General features: G+C 42.8%; 3 protein-coding genes and 1 long non-coding RNA gene across 5 annotated transcripts in view; 2 read left to right on the top strand and 2 right to left on the bottom strand.

The window, feature by feature from the left end:
- Positions 1 to 221: 221 nt before the first annotated feature.
- slc3a1 (solute carrier family 3 member 1) lies at positions 222 to 11,300 on the top strand. Its single transcript, XM_079362239.1, has 11 exons — positions 222 to 405; positions 1,150 to 1,473; positions 1,737 to 1,916; positions 2,030 to 2,172; positions 2,271 to 2,396; positions 2,596 to 2,715; positions 4,086 to 4,210; positions 4,528 to 4,729; positions 5,861 to 6,043; positions 10,522 to 10,647; positions 10,763 to 11,300. The coding sequence occupies exons 2-11, from the start codon at positions 1,245 to 1,247 to the stop codon at positions 11,192 to 11,194; spliced, it is 1,866 nt and encodes a 621-aa protein (XP_079218365.1). The 5' UTR covers positions 222 to 405; positions 1,150 to 1,244; the 3' UTR covers positions 11,195 to 11,300.
- On the bottom strand, positions 6,370 to 10,532 carry LOC306835601. Its single transcript, XR_013780675.1, has 2 exons — positions 10,441 to 10,532; positions 6,370 to 6,419 (listed from the first exon to the last, which is right to left on the bottom strand). It is a non-coding gene; the product is annotated as an uncharacterized lncRNA (long non-coding RNA).
- A 45-nt stretch (positions 11,301 to 11,345) lies between the features above and the next one.
- prepl (prolyl endopeptidase like) lies at positions 11,346 to 18,178 on the bottom strand. 2 transcript variants are annotated; one of them, XM_079362237.1, is made up of 15 exons: positions 17,838 to 18,177; positions 16,871 to 16,999; positions 16,621 to 16,687; positions 16,147 to 16,321; positions 15,924 to 16,012; positions 15,685 to 15,811; positions 15,395 to 15,611; positions 14,830 to 15,021; positions 14,400 to 14,612; positions 14,044 to 14,219; positions 13,678 to 13,894; positions 13,263 to 13,412; positions 12,826 to 12,952; positions 11,974 to 12,062; positions 11,346 to 11,432 (listed from the first exon to the last, which is right to left on the bottom strand). In XM_079362237.1, the coding sequence occupies exons 1-15, from the start codon at positions 17,967 to 17,969 to the stop codon at positions 11,355 to 11,357; spliced, it is 2,178 nt and encodes a 725-aa protein (XP_079218363.1). In that variant the 5' UTR covers positions 17,970 to 18,177; the 3' UTR covers positions 11,346 to 11,354. The 2 variants fall into 2 exon arrangements, with proteins under 2 accessions (XP_079218363.1, XP_079218364.1); XM_079362238.1 differs by lacking the exon at positions 11,346 to 11,432 and adding an exon at positions 12,352 to 12,415 and having other exon boundaries at positions 11,977 to 12,062; positions 17,838 to 18,178.
- A 63-nt stretch (positions 18,179 to 18,241) lies between these two features.
- camkmt (calmodulin-lysine N-methyltransferase) overlaps positions 18,242 to 21,307 on the top strand; it is an 88,378-nt gene continuing 85,312 nt past the window's right edge. Inside the window, exons 1-4 of the mRNA XM_079362244.1 lie at positions 18,242 to 18,358; positions 18,452 to 18,629; positions 20,101 to 20,279; positions 20,769 to 20,833. Of these exons, the coding sequence (XP_079218370.1) occupies positions 18,465 to 18,629; positions 20,101 to 20,279; positions 20,769 to 20,833 (409 nt within the window). The 5' untranslated portion in view covers positions 18,242 to 18,358; positions 18,452 to 18,464. The remainder of the gene's footprint in view (positions 18,359 to 18,451; positions 18,630 to 20,100; positions 20,280 to 20,768; positions 20,834 to 21,307) is intronic.

Here is a 21,307-nt window from a genome sequence, read left to right as displayed (position 1 = left end):
AGCGAGCCCGCACTGCAAAATGAAACGTTAATCTCCAACCATTCCAATCCGACTTTATTATTCCGCATTCCTCAGGCGATCTCTCTCTCTCTCTCTCTCTCTCTCTCTCTCTCTCTCTCTCTCTCTCTCTCTCTCTCTCTCTCTCTCTCTCTCTCTCTCTCTCTCTCTCTCTCTCTCTCTCTCTCTCTCTCTCTCTCTCTCTCTCTCTCTCTCTCTCTCTCACACGGTGTTTGTACTCAGACGTTCTAAGACTGCTGGCTCTAGAAGTCATGTTTTAAGAAGAGCTTAGTTGTTGAAGTTTTCCATATCCAGAAATCTATATCAAATGAGTTCTAAAAAAACGCAGCGGTAGTGTGGAGCTGGGGGAATGCACCAGGAACCCGGGCTTTCAGGATGCGGAAAGCGGTGAGTACAGGAAACAACACGAACGCATTTCTGATATTCACAAATGAAGCATTTCGAGTCATTAACTCATCAGCTGCTACAAAACCGGACAACAGTCGGATTTCCGAGTGTGACAGTAACATTGGCCTGTGTCCACGCCCCATCTGTGGCTGGAATTTAAAGTGCAGATTGCAACACCGACAGAAAATAAAGTGAAAAATGGAAAGTGATTGAATTGACACTACAAACATCCAGGATGAAGTTATTCAATAGTTTGTAGCATCTTTTTTCCAGAGTTTGAACACTGCCCTGCAGACCTGCGCATAGAGGCCAGTGTAAAAAGTTAAAGGTGCACTTCAGAGTTTTGGCAGAGAAATGTACAGATTCTGTGGGAGCCTATATGTTCATAACTCTATAAACAATAACTCAGAGGAAAAGTATGTCTCTGTAACACTCCATTTTTTTCCTTTGAATAAAGTTTGTGTATTTAGTTCAGAAAATATAGACCAAGCAAAGAATTGTTTCACTTCTCCAACTTTCGGATTTCACTACCAAATCTACATAGCTCAGACACATCAGTAGCCTATTAACTACTTTATTTATGTTATTTTTTTTGCCTTGCTCAAGAGCTCCCCAGCAGTGCTCAGGAAGTGGTCTGGCACCTCACCACTCTTTACTATGACTGAGGTGTATGTTTTCCACAATCAATGTTGTTGAGGTATTAACCCGAAAAAGCTGGATCTGTGATTTTCCTTCTAACTTTAGTCACGAACACCGTTCCTGGAGAGAAACAGGTGTCCAGTACGGTGAAGCTGGATCCGCCAGAGGAGGAGTACACACAGATCAAACCGTACGCCGGGATGCCAAAAGAGGTACTGCTCCAGTACTCCTCTCAGGCCTGTTATCGAGTCCCCCGGGAGATCCTGTTCTGGCTGACAGTTGCCTGCACACTGGCGCTCGTGGCGCTTACCATTACGGTGATAGCGCTGTCGCCAGGGTGTCTGAGCTGGTGGCAGGCCTCCCCCGTGTACCAGGTGTACCCACGGTCCTTCAAAGACTCTGACGGAGATGGAGTCGGTGACCTCAAAGGTAACATGTGGTTTGACATCATGTTTGATAAAGAACAAAATGATTTTTTCTTTAAAGGAGCAATATGTAACCTCTAGTGTTTAAAATGGGAACTGCCGTCCAAATTAAAAACATTTAAGAGCACTGTCTCCCACGACCCCAGAGAGATGCACACTTGTGAGATAAACTGAAATGTTAATTACGACTTTACATATCTAAAGAGTCAATTGTTGCTACACTTGTACTACGACGGTCTTTAGCTGTGGTCTTTTTGGGTCTTTTAGGAGTTCTTGAGCAGCTGGATTACTTCCAGTACCTCAACATCATGTCAGTCTGGATCAGTCCTTTCTACCGTTCTCCTATGAAGGACTTCGGCTATGACGTGGAGGATTTCCGTGCCATTGACCCACTCTTCGGAACCATGAAGGACTTTGAAGATCTGCTTGCTGAAATGCACAACAAAGGTGTGATCTTGCAGTAAAGATTTTAGGATTCATGGTGGAGGCCTGTTTTTTTTTTTGTTTTTTTAAATGTGATGTCTTTCATTCATCTAAATCCCTCTGTTTCCCTCTGCCAGGTTTGAAGATGATCATGGATTTTATACCTAATCACACCAGTGACCGTCACCGCTGGTTCAACCTGAGCCGGACCAGAGATCCTCACTATATTGATTACTACGTCTGGGCTGACTGTAATACATCTGCTCCACCAAATAACTGGGTTGGTCTTTGAACTGGGATTCTTCACCTTTCCTCACAGAGGTAGTTTGTCATTGTCTAAACTTCTCCTTGTTTTTTTTCTTCATCTTTTTCTCTCAGGTGAGTATTTTTGGGAACTCATCATGGACTTATGATGAAGTCCGAGGACAATGCTACTTGCACCAATTCCTCAAGGAGCAACCAGACCTAAACTTCAGAAACCCAGATGTTCGCAGAGAGATAATAGTAAGATTACATGGCCACTAACACAATTATATATCATTGTCTTTTTTTAAGATGTCTTTCGCTCTCCCACTGCTATGACCATACTCTGTTATCAGATCCTAAATAAACTGAGGCCAGTTAACACTACACACATTACAAAGTATGACAAAACAAGTTGTGTCAAATACAACTGTACTTTAAGATTTCTACTTCTACCAAGGATATTATTCAGTTCTGGCTGGAGAAGGGGGTCGATGGCTTTCGGATGGATGCAGTGAAACACATCTTGGAGGCTGCACATTTAAGGGATGAACCACAGGTGGACCCAAACAGACCTCCAGTGAGTGTTACCCTTACATATGTCAGAACCTCCCAACCCACTTTACATGTTGTGCTTTGTTTCTTCACAAAGCACAACATGTCAGGCAGCCAACATGGTAAGGTCTCTGTGATCTCTTTGAAATGTGCCTGGGAAGTTATGATGCATATTTTTAAGCAATATTTTTGACAAATTATAGAAGAAAAAAATAAACTGAATAAACATGAAAATAATCTGAATATTAATCAATAATGAAAATAACAATTGCAAGGGTACCGTTTTATGAGGGAGACAGTCAACACTTAGTGACACTGTGCTAAATGACCCCCAACCTGTTTGGTTCTGTGGTTTGAAATGAACCTGTGTTGTATTTTTTTTAAATATTCAAGAAAATATGTCTATATATTATTTATATACATATTTGATATTTAATAATTAGTTTAAACACTTACTACAATTTCATATACCGGTAATTGTCCATAGTGTCTTAATGTTAGAAATGTTTCATTTTACATTCCGTGTCCATTTGCTCTGGTTGCATTAGACAAGAACAACATTTGTTACTGCTCCAATGAGCTGTTTTCACATCTCTTTTTTCTCTGAGCTCAGCAGTTCAAAGTGCAGATACGTTAAGAGTCTCTAATGGTTACACAAACATTATCATCAGCTGAGAGCGAGAGATTGCAAAGCGCACATATACCATTTATCATTTATCTCGAGGCTCTAATGTCAAGTTCGTGAAGTGCCCTTCTCTGGAAAATGAAATCTCAAGCTTTATAAAGATGTTAACATAGTAAGAGTCACTGTCAGGCATCCCACATTCACATGTTTATGAACAACTCTGTTGTAGCCTTGGAAATGATTCAGCCAATCACAAGTGAGCGGCTATCTGCTTTATCATTATTGCTTTAGTGGTTTAGTGTGGATTATAGAACAACCAAAAGAGCAGCTTTACTTGATGTTGACTGAGTGGTTTACTCATGTGGCAGCGTGTCAGCTTTGCGGTTAGTGCTGCAGCCTTTGTGAATGGATTCATGGCTTTGTGAAGCTTTTGCATTTTGTCTCCCTTACAAAATCAAATACACCAAGGATTTAAGGAGTATCATGTATATGCCCCTGGGAAAATGTATTTCATTAAACTGGCTACAAACTGTACTTATTGGTCCCTTAAGGGCTCTTTTATATGAACACATTAACATCCAAGCTCTCTTAACCCTCCAACGTGCAGAGAAAAACAACTGTTGCACTTTCTTAATTCACTATGATGAATGATCTCTGGTAGGAAGCTTTATTTTGAGGGACCAAATACAAGCCTGACTTTGAGAACTCACAATAGAACATTAATGAAATACTAGCTCTATGACATCGTTTGTATACTCCTTACAATCCAGGAGTTAGTGACTACAGAGTGGGACCTCTACCATGATTATACCACCACTCAGCTCGGCTTGCATGACCTGTTGAGGGAGTGGAGGGCTGAGATGGACACCTACAGTCGGGAGCCTGGCAGATACAGGTATGACCAGGTCTTGTTTTGGATTACACAGGGTTGTGTTTGAAAGGTATTTGACTGCTGTCTATGAATACATAAAGAAACAAGTAGATAATATAAAACCCAGAATTTAAATATTCCTGTTTTCTCACCTGTTCTGATACAAATTTAAATTTGATCATTTTAAACGCTTGTTAGCTTACATCAGTTTGATGTAATTTGGCTCAATGAAAGCAGAGAGAGGATCATTTTCACAAACTGAATCTAAGATGCAAACAATGTATGGTTGAGGATCAGTTTCCATGTTACTAAACACATTATTTTTTCAAACTCCACTCCAGGTTCATGGTGTCTGAATCATACGATTATCACGAAGTGGACAAGACAATGATGTACTACGGCACCCCACAGGTGAAAGAAAGTGACTTCCCTTTTAACTTTTACCTGCTGGATCTGCCTCAGAACACTAGTGGCCTCTGGGCTCAACATCTGGTCCACATATGGATGGCCAACATGCCCAAGGGAAAGTGGCCCAACTGGGTGGTGAGTGACCACAGTCTTTTAGGCTTTTTGTCATTGGCTGCTTTTTAAATTTGACTCATTTATGTTTATAAACTTCATTCCCTGATCCTTCTTCTTCTCATTAAGGGCGAAAACCATAACACCAAATCTGTTTTTATTTTGAATTGTCCCTTATAGCCACTGGGAGTGTTATGTATCAGAGGCTCGGCTTAATTAACTCATCTTTAAAGGCCACATATTAGATTTCTTTTATAGGCATGCCTGTAACCCCCTCTATTGCAGCCCTGCTCAGAACAGGCTGTTTGTGTGTCTGCAGCTTTAAATGCAAATGAGCTGTGTCTGACCACGCCCCTCTCTGGGAGGCTTGGGTGGCTGTGGCCTGAGCCTTTACTGTGGAAAGGCAGACTCAGAGGGCAGAACAAACATCTGGCTGTTGGTGACACACCTGGGGGAGGGGTTACTTCCCTTTGTGATGTCATGATGGGATAATCTACAAACGGCCTGTTAAAGCACACATTTTCTGAGAAGTGGAGCAGGCAAAAGATGGAGAGGATGGAATTTTCTCATAATTGGGGGGTTTGTGGACAGACAAGGGACACATTTTTAGAAAACCATGGTAGTGTATTTGACCTTTCAATTATTAAGCTTAAATTTTACAGGTGGTAGTACTTTCAAAAAATATACAAAAATGACTGTTGACCCATTAAATCATCTAACTTAAAGCTAAAATCAATGTCTGATAAATGATATAAAAAAGGCTTGAAGGTAAATTATGATTTTTATAGGTACAAGGATTCACCTTTTAATTCAGACATTTGCATCAAACAGATAGAATAAGTATATTTTTCAGCTTAACCTTTCTTTTGGGAAAGCTCACTTTTTTTTGGTCAGTTTCTTTTTCACAGAAAGGTGTTTAAAGTATTAACTTCACTGACCTTTCCAGAAAAGAGCGTGCCAGCTTGAAGCAAGATATTCCAAACAATCAAACTCAATGATTGTTTCACTAACATTTACCTCAGCTGGTCTCTCATTTGATCAATCTTTTGTATTCCTTATTTTTACTTGATCCATTTCAATTTGTCCTCTTCAATCCTACTTATTTCAGTCATGTCTCCACATGCCCTTGTATTTTTTTCCCTCTATTGTTACCAGGTTGGGAACCATGACAGGCCTCGAATTGCTTCTAGTGCTGGTCAGAACTATATCCGTGTCATCAACATGCTGCTGCTGACCCTTCCAGGCACACCCACCACATACTACGGCGAGGAGATCGGCATGGAGAACATTAATGTCACTGACAGTCAGATACAGGACCCAGCTGGCAAATACAATTCAGTCAGTACCAAATAAAACATTCAAACACTTACTAAGAAATGATTTCAAGGTGGAGAAGAAGTTTGAGACCAGACAGAAATCTAGTTCTAATCTTATACTCTCAATTTCAAATGAAACTGTTAAAGTTACACTTTATTTTTCTTCAAATTTCTCAACCTATTGTTCTAGATTTGGCTTCAAACACCAGGTACATTTACAGTGACTTATTTAACAGTACGTCATATGTAAGGCAAAAGAAAAAGTTAAAAATGTATTTATCTGCATCACAATATGCAGCCAAAAAAGGCTATAATGTTAAATACCCATCATTTGACAAAAACAAACACTTAAACCATCATAAAGGTGGAGTTTATTGCAGGTGTTTTGTATTTTAAACCTGACAGAGTACATAAACTGTTCTCACCTGTGCGCCGACGTGAGTGGCCGCACATTCAGTAGCTCCGTCCCTGTCGTACTTGTCTGATATGTTATTCGTTTGTTGTGGCTCTGTGCCAACTTCTACGTTTATAGTTTATATAGTTTTTATAGTACTATACTATATAGTTTTTATAGTACACCTTCAGTGTATAACTTTATGTATCCTATGGATACTTTTTCGTGTTTTCGTGGAAAGAGCAGCGGAAAACTTTCCTATTCACGGGAAACGCTGCTCTCGCTCCGGTCAGCGGGACAAGCCGGCATCGTTCACCCGATACCAGAGGAGCTGAGGCGGCGGTATAGAGGCTGTAGAGCGGGGGCCCTGGTAAGGGCTAAGCTCGCGGCTAAGCGGTGGAGGTACAAGCCCTCGGTTCCGGTGATAGTTATGGGGAACGTAAACTGTCTAACAAACAAGACAGACGAGCTGGCTGCGCTTGTGAGGAACAATCGGACATTTAGAGAGTGCAGTTTAATGTGCCTCACAGAAACCTGGCTGACTCAAAACACCCCAGACGCTAACGTGGATCTACCGGGCTTTACTACAGTGAGAGCGGACAGAGACACGAAACGCAGCGGCAAACGGAAAGGAGGAGGACTCGCGCTGTTTATTAACACCAGATGGTGCCACCATGGACATGTTACTGTGAAGGAGGCAACGTGCAGCAGAGACATCGAGCTGCTGGCGGTAAGTCTCCGTCCTTACTACATGCCGAGGGAATTCTCTCACGCGATCGTGCTCTGCGTCTACGTTCCTCCCCGGGCACACGCCGAAACTGCGTGTGACGTCATCCACGCGACCACCTCAAGATTACAAACGCTGCACCCGGATGCTTTCATCGCCATCTCAGGGGACTTTAACCATGTTACTTTGAACTCCACACTACCGGACTTTCACCAGTTTGTAAGCTGTCCCACCAGGAAGAACAGGACAATAGACCTCCTGTATGCAAACGTGAAGGACGCCTACACTGCCACCCCGTTACCACCTCTGGGTAAGTCCGACCACAACCTGGTCCTACTCAAGCCACAGTACAAAACTATGATCCAGAGACAACCGATAACTACACGCACCTTCAGAAAGTGGTCTCCCGAGGCAGAGGAGGCCCTCAGAGACTGTTTTGAGACCACTGACTGGAGTGCCCTACAAGAGACCCATGGTGAAGACATTGAGGGCGTCACACACTGCACAACTGACTACATGAACTTCTGCATGGACGTTGTGGTTCCCACTAAAACTGTGCGCTGCTTCCCGAACAACAAGCCCTGGATCACCAGCGATGTCAAGGAGATCCTTAACAGGAAGAAAAGGGCATTCAAGGAGGGAGACCAGGCAGAGCTGAAGCGGGTGCAGGGGGAACTCAAGGTCAGACTCCGAGAGGCAAAGGAGGAGTACAGAAGGAAGGTAGAACAGAAGCTTCAGCAGAATAACATGAGAGAGGTCTGGGAGGGCATGAAGACCATCACAGGCTGCAGGAAGAAAAACAACAACGCAGAAGACGGGGACCCTGAGAGAGCAAACCAGCTCAACTTGTTTTTTAACAGGTTCGACAGCCCCGTCGCTGCAGCCAGTGCCTGTCCCCCCAGCACCCCTCTACACACCCCCTCCCCCCCTCCACACACCCCCTCCCCCCCTCTCACTCCTCCCCCCCCCAGCACCCCTCCTCCCCCCCCCAGCACCCCCCTACACACCTCCTCCCCCCCTCTCACTCCCCCCAACACCTCCACCAGAACAGATACAACCTCCAGTGACAATCCATCCCCCCTCCCCCCCACCATCACCAGAGACCAGGTGAGCAAGGAGCTGAAGAGACTCCGCCCCAGGAAGGCAGCAGGCCCAGACAAGGTGTGTCCCAGGATGCTAAAGGCCTGCTCTGCTGAGCTGGGGGAGCCACTTCAGCACATCTTCAACATGAGCCTGCGGCTCGGGAAGGTTCCTGTGCTCTGGAAGACCTCGTGCCTCACCCCTGTCCCCAAGAAGAAGAACCCCAGTGAACCAGGCGACTTCAGACCAATCGCTCTGACATCCCACGTTATGAAGACCTTCGAACGGCTGCTGCTCCAACACCTCAGACCCCAGGTACAACACGCACAGGATCCCCTGCAGTTTGCATACCAGGCAAAGGTGGGCGTGGACGATGCCATCCTCTATCTTCTACACAGGGCTTACTCTCATCTGGACAAAGGGAGCAGCGTGATGAGAATCATGTTCTTTGATTTCTCAAGCGCTTTCGACACCATCCATCCCCTCCTACTGAGAGACAAGCTGACCGAGATGAGGGTGGACTCGCACCTGGTGAGGTGGATCACGGACTACCTCACAGAGAGACCACAGTACGTCAGACTGAAGGACTGCACATCTGACACTGTGGTCAGCAGCACCGGAGCACCACAGGGGACCGTGCTCTCCCCCGTCCTGTTCACCCTGTACACCTCGGACTTCCAGTATAACTCTGAGCTCTGCCACATGCAGAAATACTCGGACGACACTGCAATAGTTGGTTGTGTCAGGGATGGACAGGAGGAGGAGTACAGGAGCCTGATCGAGGACTTTGTGACGTGGTGCAGTGCCAACCATCTGCAGCTAAACACCTCCAAGACCAAGGAGATGGTGGTGGACTTCCGAAGGAACAAACCACATCTAGAACCTGTTTCCATCGGCGGGGTCGATGTGGAGGTGGTCAGGACCTACGGGTATCTGGGGCTGCAGCTGGATGACAAGCTGGACTGGTCGCCTAACATGGACACTACCTGCAGGAAGGGACAGAGCCGTCTGTACTTCCTGAGAAGGCTGGGGTCCTTCAACATCTGCAAAAAGCTGCTGCAGATGTTCTACCAGTCTGTGGTGTCCAGCGTCCTCTTCTACGCCGTGGTGTGCTGGGGAGGAAGCTGCAAGAAGAGGGACGCAGCACGCCTGGACAGACTGGTGAGGAGGGCCGGCTCTGTGGTGGGCACAGAGCTGGACTCACTGGTGACAGTGGTAGAGAGGAGGTCCCTGGACAAAATGCTCTCCATCATGGACAACACACACCACCCTCTGCACAGCACCTTCACCGGCCAGAGGAGCATGTTCAGCGAAAGACTGCTGTCACAGTCGTGCTCCACGGACAGACTCAAGAACTCTTTCGTCCCCCTGGCAATAAGGCTGTATAACACTTCACTGTCACGGCAGGGAAGAAGCGCACGGTGATCCCTGGAATCTTTTTTCACTTTTTTCTCACTCCTCACCTGCACTGCTGACCTCAGAGTCAGCCTCCAGTTGGACACTGTAATGCATATTGATAGTCACTTTACTGAGCACTGGTCACTTTAATGATAATCACCCTAGTCATGTCTGGTTTCATCCTACTGTTGTGTTATGCTACATCTGTAAGGGTTGACATGATCACCCTAATTAGGTCAAGTTTCACTCTATTGTCTCCAACACTTAATGCTAATCTGCCCATCAATAGTTGGGTACTTAACGATAATTACCCTAAGCACTCCTGGTTTCACCATATTGTCTAGGTCACTTAATGCAAATCACTGCTCCTTTAAGTTGGTGAGCCAATTTACATTCCTGCATTGACTGTTTAACGACTGTACTCACACCTCTGGCACTACCTCAAACACCTCTGTACATGCACATGTAACTAGTTTCTAAAGGTCAGCACTTTGTTTCTAAGGCTCTTTAACTGTTTACAGGTCTCTTTTAACCAACACATATTTTTCTCTCCTCACAGGTTATGTACATTATGCTATATTAGTTTTAAGTCTAACTGCTAATGCTAACTGCACAGGTTTAACATATAATTATGTTTATTCTTAGTCACATAGGGGCTGCTAAATCTGTTTGGGGGATTTGTATACAGAGGGGAGGGGGGACAGCGGGTGTGTATTGTAACTAATGTCTTGTGTCCTGCCTGTCTGTATACTGCTACTGGATGCCTTGAATTTCCCTCGGGATCAATAAAGTATCTATCTATCTATCTATCTATCTAAACGTGTCTGCATTCATTAGTAGTCAAACTGCTCAATGTCAGAAGAATCTAAAGTGCCATAATTATTCCTGTCCTTTAATGCAGAGTCTCAGTCGGGACCCTCAGCGGTCTCCGATGCAGTGGAGTAATGACACCAATGCAGGCTTTAACACCAAAGCCAACGTCACCTGGTTACCTGTGCATCCTGACTACAGAACTGTCAATGTGGAGGTACAGTGCAGAACTCTTGTGACTCATTTGGCCAGTTCAACATTTTTTTTTTTTTCCAGAGCTTGCTCAATCGTATTCTATTGAATGTTTTCCTTTCTCAATTGTTCTCCTCTAGGTTCAGAAGAAAGATGAAAGCTCAGTTCTGGCTCAGTACCGTTTCCTGAACACACTGCGTCAGTCAGAGCTCCAACTTCACCGCGGCTGGTTCTGCTACGTCCACGCTGATCTGAATGTCTTCTCTTACATCAGAGAGCTGGACGGCCTTGATCAAGCTTTCCTTATTGTGCTTAACTTTGGTAAAGAATCTGTGACCACAGATCTCTCCTCTGTTCATGAGCTGCCAGACCAGCTGGAGGTGCTGATGAGCACCAAAAAAGCAAATAGTGGCAAGGTGTTGCGAAAGTCACATGTCCTGACAGCTGCAGGGGAGGGTTTGGTGATTAAGTACTCCACTCACACTCGGTTCAATCCCAACCACCCTGGAGAGTGCTACATCTCAGAGAAGGCCTGCTATCTGAAGGTCATGGATATACTTTATAAATGCTAAAATGAGATGACAATTGTGATAAGCGTTTTGAGTAATTAAGGGTCTTCTTTGGTGTCTCCTCTGTAAGGGATTGATATTGTATAAAAGACCACTCAATATACAATGACAGGGATTGTTGTCTTCTTTTCCTCTCATACTGCATCATCCTCCCATAACTTTTTTATCCCCTTCTTTTGCGTGGAAGTCGAGGTGGCTCCAGTCTCAGCTCCTTGTATAAAAACGCTAGCTTGAGGGCCTCCTGTGTTGGAGAGGAAACACAGAGGGCAGATTGGTCAGTCTGCACCTTCCAACTCAGTCGACACAACATAAGAAAATCATGTGATTATTGTTAATGTGTGAAAAAGGTTTGGGTTGTATTAAAGACACTAAACAATGTCAATATTATACCAACAGTATTAGTGCTGTTTATTAAGTGATTAGGAGCGGGTCTGATTTGGCAGCTGATGGTTATGTCAACAGCAAAGGACTCGTGATCAAATCAAGAAACAGAAGACATTTTGGAAATTCAAATCTGCTCGCTGTGTCTCCAACTGGATGAAAACTGCTTTATACATGACTAGATAACTCTTAGATTAGAGTACATTTATATTTATCATTTAGGGGTTGATTTATTTCAACAGGGTAAATTACTTATTGACAGAAATCAATCAAACTGAGCTCATCCTGTCTAATCCATGTTGTACATTTGTTTATTTGAGAGCAAACAGCTTATTTGGCTTTAAAAAAACAACAAACATCCTTGACTTTAAAAAAAAATCCCTCGTATTACAGTGAATCACCTCCTCCAGCATTCGTTCAAAGTCTTCTGGTCCGGCGTGGTTTGATCCATGTTGAATATTCAGACCTACATTTGGCACTGGTTCAAATTCTGAAAGAAAGATAAAGGCAGAGACACAAAGGTCAGAGACGGATCTCTTATCCCTTCCTTATACCCAGCGGCCTCAGTTCTTCCCATTTATTGTGACTCAGTCTTTACTCTCCTTTCATTCATTTGTTCTCCCATCTGATATCACTCTTCTTCTCAAACCCCTATATTTTATCCATCCCCCCCCCCCCCTCGTTTCCGTGGTGTGGGCTGTTTCACACATGCGGTCTTGACCTTGACAGCTCCCAGTCTGTGGCTTCTAATCTCTTACTCTGATACACTATCTTTTTACCATGCTAATGGGCCTGCCCTGCCGCCTGCATGCGTCTATGCCATCATTACTTCATCAAAGACTCCTGAGTACAGAGAGAGACAGATTAGGGAGACACATACACAGACACTTAAGCTTCTTCCTATACGTGTGCATGAACAACAGGGAAAGAGAGCGATAATGTGTGCTGAGAGAGAGAGAGAGAGAGAGAGAGAGGTGTAAAGAGGAGTAGCACCAATGCAGTGAAGACAGATTATAAGTGAGAGGGAGAAAGAGAACGTCTAAGGGGAAATGAGAGCAATTAGCTGACACACACACACACACACTAGCACACATACACGCATCCACGCAAACTAATTGAACCTTGATGATATAAATAATACACTTCAAACTACGCCGAAAAAGTTGAGAGCCCTTGCTGGAATGCACACAGTGCAGTATCAAGGGATGAAGTAGTAGAGGTGGCATGTGTGAGGGGTGTGTGTGCAGACGTACCTGACTTCGGCTTCTTCGAAAAGTGCGCTTTAATGCCATTCCTTATCCGCTCGGTGTATCTGAGAACACCCGACAGAGGAACCCTGGCATCGGCACTGTAGGCCGTCAGTAGCACGGATGGGTAGCGCTAGCTCACACAATGACAAAACACAAACACACAGACAGTTAGGCTCCAGAAGTTCTTCATTATTATACTAAGCATAACTTATTAAAGCATTTCCTCATTACATCATATTGCTTTGAATGTTTGCCTTTTTATGTAATTCAATTCAATTTCAAAAAACTTTATTTGTCCCTTGAATTGCCCCCCCGGGGACAAATGAAGTTTTTCGAATTGAATTGAATTACATAAAAAGGCAAACATTCATAGCAATATAGGCTATATAGGTGAACAAAGCAAAATATAACAAAAAAAAAAAAGTCTTGATTGAACATACCTGAGGAGTAATGTTGTGAAGGGGACAGTAGGAGGAGATGGTGAGTCTGTGCTCTGGGTTTCCAACTGGGTCCCCCCATTCTTCTCTATCCTCCAGCGTTAGAGGCAAGCTGGGATCCTCCATAGTTCCCAGCACATCCAGGAAAGGAGCCTTGACACACACACACATAGAAAACAAATATGGCGCTAATTGGCTGATTGTTTGTTTGTGTGTGTGGGGATAAAGTGTAATATAGAGGCTCTGTGGTGTAATGACTACAAAGAGTGACTTTTATTTTAAGGTTACATATTTTCCCTGTTCAAGTTCCCTTAAAAAACACACAGGAGATGTCCCAGTTTTGTCAATCATTGAACAAAGAGACAACACAGGACGCGAGACGACACATGTACAAGAGTCTAATGATTTGCGATTTTACCTGCAGTGTGACAGCCCGCATCATTTGTGGGTGTCTGTTGCACAGCGCCCCCACTGGCACAGCCCCAGCACTGCAGGCTGTCAGGGCAGTGCGAGAGGGAGAGGACACTCCTAAAGAGAAAAGGTGATGGAGACAGGCTTCAAGGTCCTCCACTGCTCTCGGCTTCCCCTCGACACAAGCTTGTCTGTGCCAGGATAGACCCCGCTCTCCTCCGCCTCTGGAAGATATATTAGCAAACGACACAGATTACTTCGACACAAACAACAGTCTGAACTCAGGTGTTAATGATCCGTAACATACCCCTCCATCAGCATAATCAGAGCCACGAGGGTTAATTTTAGAGCTGCTGTGGAGGTTGTATGTTACCTGATGTGGCAGAAGGCCAGAGCCCATCCATGCTCCAGCAGCAGGCGTTTCTCTGGGCAGAACTCCATGTTGAGATCTCTGCCATAAGCTCCATATACATGGGCCAGTAATGGAGCCTTTCTTAAAGGCTGCACATGTGCTGAATGCAACAGTGTCACTGGCACTGAGCTACCATCCTGCAGAGAAGAGAACGGGAGAATAATAGATGTTAGAAAGTGTTAAATGGTACCCTTGTATGGGTTATGTTTATATGAGGATATGTGTGTAGAGATGCAAGACTATTACTATTAATACTAGCACTCTTAATATCTTTATTAGTGTTTCACTTTGTGTGCATGCGTCTCATAAGTGCTCACCGGGCTGCGGGCCTCTAAGCGTGTGGTGGTGTAATTATCACGGTTCTCTGATGACGAGCCATTCTGACTGGCAGATAACAGCAACCCATCCTCCACGTGTAGACAGTAGGGCACAGGGGGGCAGACTGGTGATGAAATCAACAACTCCAACACACCACGTGGGTCTGCTATGCTTGGTTTCTTTGTTGTGATGGCACAGGCCCAAGAGGGGAGCTTGGTAGGGTTGAAATAGAAGTCATAAGACACACGTTTCTGCAAGTAAGATCTGTATTTTTGTCCAGGTGAAATACATTGCGGCAAACTGAAATATATGTCTGGAATTATAAAGATGTACAGCAAGAAATATTAAGACACTTTTTTTTTGATATAGCAAGCAGCAAGCAAAAACAGGAAGAGATGCAAAGACATAAATGTTTTCTGTCACACTCACCTCTACAGTGTACGCGTCCTTGGGATGGTTTAACGGGACAACGGTCAGGACAAATTCACCAGCTGATGTTCTTGCAGCTAACACACAGTGGTCTCCCACTACATCCATGTCTTTGATAACAGTTCCGGGGTCAGGAGCAAACAAGGGCACCCAGGAGTCCATGGACGGTTGAGATAGAGGAGCCTGCATCACCTAATGAGAACAAAGAAGAATAAATCTACTCGGCAGAGAAAACAATAAATGTCTTTAAAAATGAAAACAATTCTACATTTATTTTATCTGCAGGTTTTTTTTTTAATCCAAAAGAAACGATCTCTGTGATACCAACCGAAAGTTACCGACAGTTGCTGACAGTTACTTATTTGATTGGACAAATAACAAGATGCCATCGTATCCAAACCAGTGAAACATTTGGAATGTTGCACATTTCTTATATTTCTAGAGTATACATGCAATAATAGTAGTAGTGTTATGTCTGGAATGCATGTGTATACATGTGTCATACAGTATGGAAAAAAAGCAACATTTTAATCATTATTCATAATGTTCAAAGTAAAAACTCTACCTGATATTCCTGTCCACGGCCTGTATTAGCCAGTATAATCAGCCGCCTGCTCCAGTGCTCCACGTGGTACAGGAGGTTGAGCTGGCGTGACTGAACCAAAAATGGCTCTAAATGGGTTGTAGTTGTATCAATTAGCAGCACCTCTGAACTGGTCCTGCTGTTGCAGTTGATGCTCAAAGACTGACCGTCTCTGGAAAGGCCAACCTCCACAAACACACTGTGGAGATGTTGGTTAATTCAGGGATGTTTCGGCGGCAGAGACATCCAACGTGTCACATAGTTACACTTACTCAGGATACGTTTCTTCATACACAGACGTTGTCCTACTTCCACTAGAGGTCAGGTCCAGGCGAAACACTTGGCTGCAGCGTAGACCTTCAAGAGTTGTGTAAAATAGGACCTCGTCTGTTGCCCATTCTTTAACCATGCAGAACGTGACACCAAAAAAAAAAAAAGCTAGTTAGCTTAGCCAGTGCACAATCAGTGCTTAAATATGTTTTTTTAAGTGTGCAAACTATGTCAAACATACCAAAGGTGAAGACTTTGTCCAATGTTAACACGACATGCAGGGGATCCAGAGGAGAGGAATTACTCCGTCCAAGACTCACAACTACACACCTGTATTTCAAAGACAATCCTTCTTTTATTAAACCAGTAACAAAAACACCTTAAAACTCAACTTTTTGAGAAAAATACCTTCTTGCAAAGAACATATATTTGTTTGTGTTTTCATTTCGTCCTATAGGTTTCACCTGACCCATTCTTTGCCATGTGCTTTAAGTGTGGCAGCAAGATGCTTTTCCTGTGGGGACAGACGTATTCTCTGGACGGTCCACTGAATCCACTCTTTCCTCTTTCCATTACCGGGACTCGTCTTTTCCTCCCGTTCAGAGACATGTCCTAGATTCAGCACCTGCTCTAGCTTACCTACATTCAGAGAGAGAAAACCAAGTCATTGTCAAAGGGGGGAAGGCTACTAATTTATCTCCTGTACGTATGTACTTTACGGATCAAATCAAAGGGGCTGATGCAGTTGTGAGAATAGTCATAAAAGGAAATCATACTGCAGGTTAACATCTGTAATCTGCTTTCTGGTTTTGCAGCTGTCCCATTTATAACATGTTTAACATCTATGGATTAACTTTTGTCTTAGAAAACAATAACAGGGCTCTGTTCCAAAGTTTTTAAAACGTTAACATCATGCCATATTTAGGTGTTCTCCATACTTCTTTTGTTGTCCATCCTGTAGATGCCATCAACTTCAGTGAAATACACATGGTTATGTCCAGAGACCTGTTTCAAGAGAAATTGAAGTTACCTCAAACATTTATGGGATAGTCACAAATTCATTTGGCTAGTAACTGCTGGCCAAGTACAATTTACGTTTCAACACAGAAAATGACACCTTGTGTTCCTCAGGAGTTAACATTAAGTTTTTGAATATAGTGCCAATCCAAAGCAGAGAGAGGGTCGTACCACTGAGTAAGCAGGTATGTTTGAGAACCTGCCGTATGTTGCCTTCAGTCTCCTTTTAAAATATCTCTGCAAGTCCTTGTAACTCTCCAGTTCAGCGCAGGGAGGATCAGCTGATGAGTTTGAACGGTCCTGAAATGAAATACACTTTATAAATCATGGAGAAAGACTTACTGAGCCCCACACTGAACATACATAAGAAGAATATAGTAAATACAACATTTAATACACTCATATCAAGCTTTTATGTCCCACTGATTTCTTTCACTGTCCTGTCTTAAACACATTATATCTGAAGATTACGGTATATGGTAATATAAAAGGATACTGCTCATTCACCAAAGGTTGACCATATAGCCTATAGTTACATTTGAAAATAAGATGCATGGAGCTTGGACATGTTATTGTTGACAAGCATTGTCTTTTCCACAAATTCACAATATCGAGTGTTACATTTAAAAAAAAGCCTGTAAAATGTTAATGTTAAAAAAGGATTGGCTGCCTACATTATCTTTTCCCATTACTAGGATTTTGTGAACTGGTCTAACCGGTCTATGTGAATGTATTTGTGATCTCCAGTTACATGAATGATCAGGTACCTTTTGTTTTCCTCTTGTCAGTGGTACCTGCGTGTATTATGTGGTGAGTGGGGTTGAGGGAGTGTATAGAGATGCCCAGTGATCATTTTGTACCATTTATAATGTCTTCTCGTGCCTGAGCTGTTATCTGTGTTGTATGTTCTAAGAACATTTTTCAATAATATATTGTTTAAAAAAAGGGTTAAATTGTGTATTTAACGTATTTTGAAAAAGAAAATAGAATGACTGACATTATAAGAAGTCCAAGTAACAGAAATACTTTGTTTGAACATCAGAAGTGGGCCTGCAAGTGCGATTGTGTTACTTTCACATTACCAAGGTAACAGAGTCAAACCTAAGGTGAGTAACACATCCATAACACACACTCTTACCGACGTGTAACAGCGTTGTACTGGCACAAAGAGCCATGTCATCCGTTTGTAAACTGGGAGTTTGCAAAAACGTAACCCAGACTTTGAAATAAGACGAGCCGACAAACTCTGCAAACATGATATAACAGCCATCGAGATGATTTAAGAGACTAGTTAGCTTCTGGTTTTATGTTTCAGTCGACATCTGTACCAGCAATATATGAACAAACTAGACTAGAATGTTATTGTTCAATTATTTGAACAAGCATGCTGAATTTCCGTACATTTAGGACCATTGCACGTGCAATGATTTCCTAAACAAAAGCCGGCTGTTGATGACGCAGTTACCACTGTCAGACTAAAATAATCAAATCCCGAAAAGCGCTGCTACCACTGTAACTGTAAACCGATCATGATTGTTTCCTTCATCTACTGTCATGCCTTGAATTCCAAACGTGTACGGTACGGAAGTACCGTACATCTGTTGTGGATGTAAGAGTCAAGCCAAATTCGTGATGATTTCTGCGTTGTTTTAGTGAAATGTAAAAGCTTTGATTTTGTATCACAAAATCGCCACCGCTAACTGTGAAATTCTGCTTTCAGTTATTTTGAAAAAGATTGATTTACGTCCACAGCTTCAACGATAAAATGGAGAGGGACTGCTGTGGTGCTGCAGAGGACACCGAGCCGGCTTCTCCTCCGAGGGATGAAATGAATGAAAACACCTGCGGAGATCATTCACACCTTTCCTCCCGGGCTGCGACCTATGGGGCTACAGACGTCGCAAAGGCAAGGTGGACTCTACTGAGACAGGTCATTACAGCCTTCTTACATACAAGTGGCAAACATATCATAAAGTGCTGCAGAAAATGTTGCTGCAAATGAAATTGTGATTTTCTCTTGTTTAGATTTACTGCTCATATTAGTTTAATATATGCTCATATTAACTGTGTGTAATAATGAGGCTGATTTGAACATCATTTAAAATCCAGTCCCTTTCTCCTAAATTTTCCAAAATTTTGCTTACGAAAAAATGTTGACTATTCTTTTAACTAAAACTGTATATGTTAATACAGTTTAATTACTCTTAGCCCGAACCATCCTGAATATTAGGACAGTTAATATTGTTGAGACGCATAACTGTTTTATGTGTCATTATAAGCATTGGTTTTGAAATGCCATAGCTGTACAACCTTTATCTTTAGCTTATGTATTTCTATCAACAAGTACTTTATTACAGCTAAGTAAGTACTGCCATCTGTACAGTAACTGTTCAACAGTGGGGATCTTCCTCTCTCCTCTGGCCACTGATTCTAAATCAAGCACCTTGCACTCACCAGAGTAGCAGCTGTTAAAGCAGGGATTTGACTTTTTCCCATAGATGGGCATCACACAGATGTTACACACTGCTGACTAGAACATTTCCTGCCCTTATTGCAGTCCTTATCATTTCCTCCTTGGTCATAAAGGAACAATGGAAGAAAGAAAGATAGATGTATATGTAGATATGTAGATAGTTTATTTGACCTCAACATATGACATGCATATGTTTAACCATGCACAAGTCCAAGATAAACTTCTTTTAGTGTTTATAGCAATTTTTTAAGTTAAAGCACCCGTCCACAGGAGGCTTTTGGAAGTTACAGATAGAAATCAGTAAACACAATACCATTGGATACAGTACAGTAACAAATACAGTGAAGTTATAGATGCAATAGAATGCAAGTACATAAAGAAGCCTACTTTCATAGAATACATAGGAGAGCTTACGTTTTACATGAGGGCACAATGTTGTTTCTTCTTCAGTTATGACTTCCTTAATTGAAAAAACGTGTGTTGTATTTTTAGCTCAGGGGGTGGACCACTTTTTGCTCTTATAATATAGAAGGCTGATTGTCAAAATGAGGTTGTATGCATTGGAATGCAACAGTCCTTGTTCTTCTGAAGCCTTTAGTCTGTCTGTCTGTCTGTCTGTCTGTCTGTCTGTCTGTCTGTAATATGGCAGTAGTTTAGTTATCCTGACTTCTCGTTGCATCAGTTAAAACCTAATAAAGGCCTCATAAGGATGTTTAAACTGTATTTCCCCACAATGTTCCCCATTGTGCGTCATAGTTTTACTGAATGACCTCTTGTCTTTTGGACTGAAACCTGAAACTACCAATGAAGGAAATAAGCCAGATTTATTCTACAAAGATACCACAAGAACATTCTACGAGGATGTGCTCCTTTTTAAAAAAAATGACGTTTGTTAATTCCCTTTTACTTCCTCTCCCTTCATTTACAGGTGCTGCGTCAGAAGCAAACAGAGAGTCCAGAAGTCAAACAGGTTTCTGTTCGCAGGTTCGCGTCGTTTGAACTTTTCAGCAGGAAAACACTTTCTACACAAGATCGTAGTGATACCTCAGATGACCAGTGGGTGGAGTACAGAAGTGTCCACTTTCCTGAGTACAGTGCCCTTCTCAGGTACATGGAAAACACATATAAGGCTCTAGTTTCATATCGGCACAGACAATATATCAATATGGAAATATCCTGCAGTCCTGACTTGTGTGATACCATTATTGAACAGCTGGTTTTAATTAATACAGAGCTCTTAACAGGTTTACCCGGCAATTTGACTCACCTGGTCCACCACCTTGTGACTTTTCACGGTAGCGCTCAGACATAAGTGTAAATGTAAGCAGTAGACAGTGGGATAATATCGAACAGCTGTGAAAAGTAGTTAAGAGATGAAGAGTAATACCAAATTATAGTGAATGAATACATTTCTCCAAAGCCTGTTCCTTTCTAAAACTCTTTCGGGTCAACTTTTGAGACTTGTTGAGACAATATTCAACGGTGTTTCCGTTTTGATGCTTTTTGGATTTTCTATTCAAGATTTTAAACTTGTTTCACTGCCTGTAAAAAGGAACCTACCTTAAAGTATACTGTACACCATGTTGTGTTTTCTAGGGATTACCTGGGGCCTCTTAGAGTTAATGAAGTGCTCAACAGTTTTGACAACACCGGTAATGTCTGTAAGTACATCCCTTATTGTTTTGCTTGAAAACATTGTATTTATGAGTTTGTGCACAGTACGTGTGTTTGTACATGTGATAAAAGTTAGTTTCACCTGTACTCCATGGCTTTTATCTTCACACACACGCAAACCCACGCTCGCAAACACACCAACTTTAGGTTAGCCTCATGCTGTGTGCTGTTAGCGTTTGATTGACGGTTTGATGAAGGTGCTTTGATTCCATCTCTCAGAATGTGTTTTTTTTTTCTCCTTTGTGGCTTCTGCAGTGGTTTATCATGTACTCATTCCTCCCAACTACCTTCATATGTCCTCTAGAAGCAAAGTGGGCTGCAGTCTTTTTATTGCTTCAGTCGACAGTGATGAGTGGTTTGGGAGAAAGGAAAGAGCATGTCTCAAGCAGGGATGTGCACATGCTCTATGATATGAACAAGAATGGCATCATGTGAAGCACAAGCGACTTGACTTAACCTTC

This window comes from Symphodus melops (genome assembly GCF_947650265.1).
Source record: "Symphodus melops genome assembly, chromosome: 15".
NCBI classification, from domain to species: Eukaryota; Metazoa; Chordata; class Actinopteri; order Labriformes; family Labridae; genus Symphodus; species Symphodus melops.
Note: the sequence above shows the minus strand (reverse complement) of the source record. Positions and strands in the feature narration are given on the sequence as shown.

Bases quoted from the DNA above. Each gene is read 5' to 3' on its own strand.
- slc3a1 (XM_079362239.1), top strand. From the start codon at position 1,245: ATGCCAAAAGAGGTACTGCTCCAGTACTCCTCTCAGGCCTGTTATCGA. The intron at 6,044-10,521 runs GTCAGTACCAAA...CCTTTAATGCAG, and splicing joins CAGCTGGCAAATACAATTCA to AGTCTCAGTCGGGACCCTCA. The intron at 10,648-10,762 runs GTACAGTGCAGA...GTTCTCCTCTAG, and splicing joins ACAGAACTGTCAATGTGGAG to GTTCAGAAGAAAGATGAAAG.
- prepl (XM_079362237.1), bottom strand. From the start codon at position 17,969: ATGGCTGTTATATCATGTTTGCAGAGTTTGTCGGCTCGTCTTATTTCA. The intron at 15,812-15,923 runs GTATGTTTGACA...GCATGGTTAAAG, and splicing joins GGACAAAGTCTTCACCTTTG to AATGGGCAACAGACGAGGTC. The intron at 12,953-13,262 runs GTATGTTCAATC...TGTGTGAGCTAG, and splicing joins TTCACAACATTACTCCTCAG to CGCTACCCATCCGTGCTACT.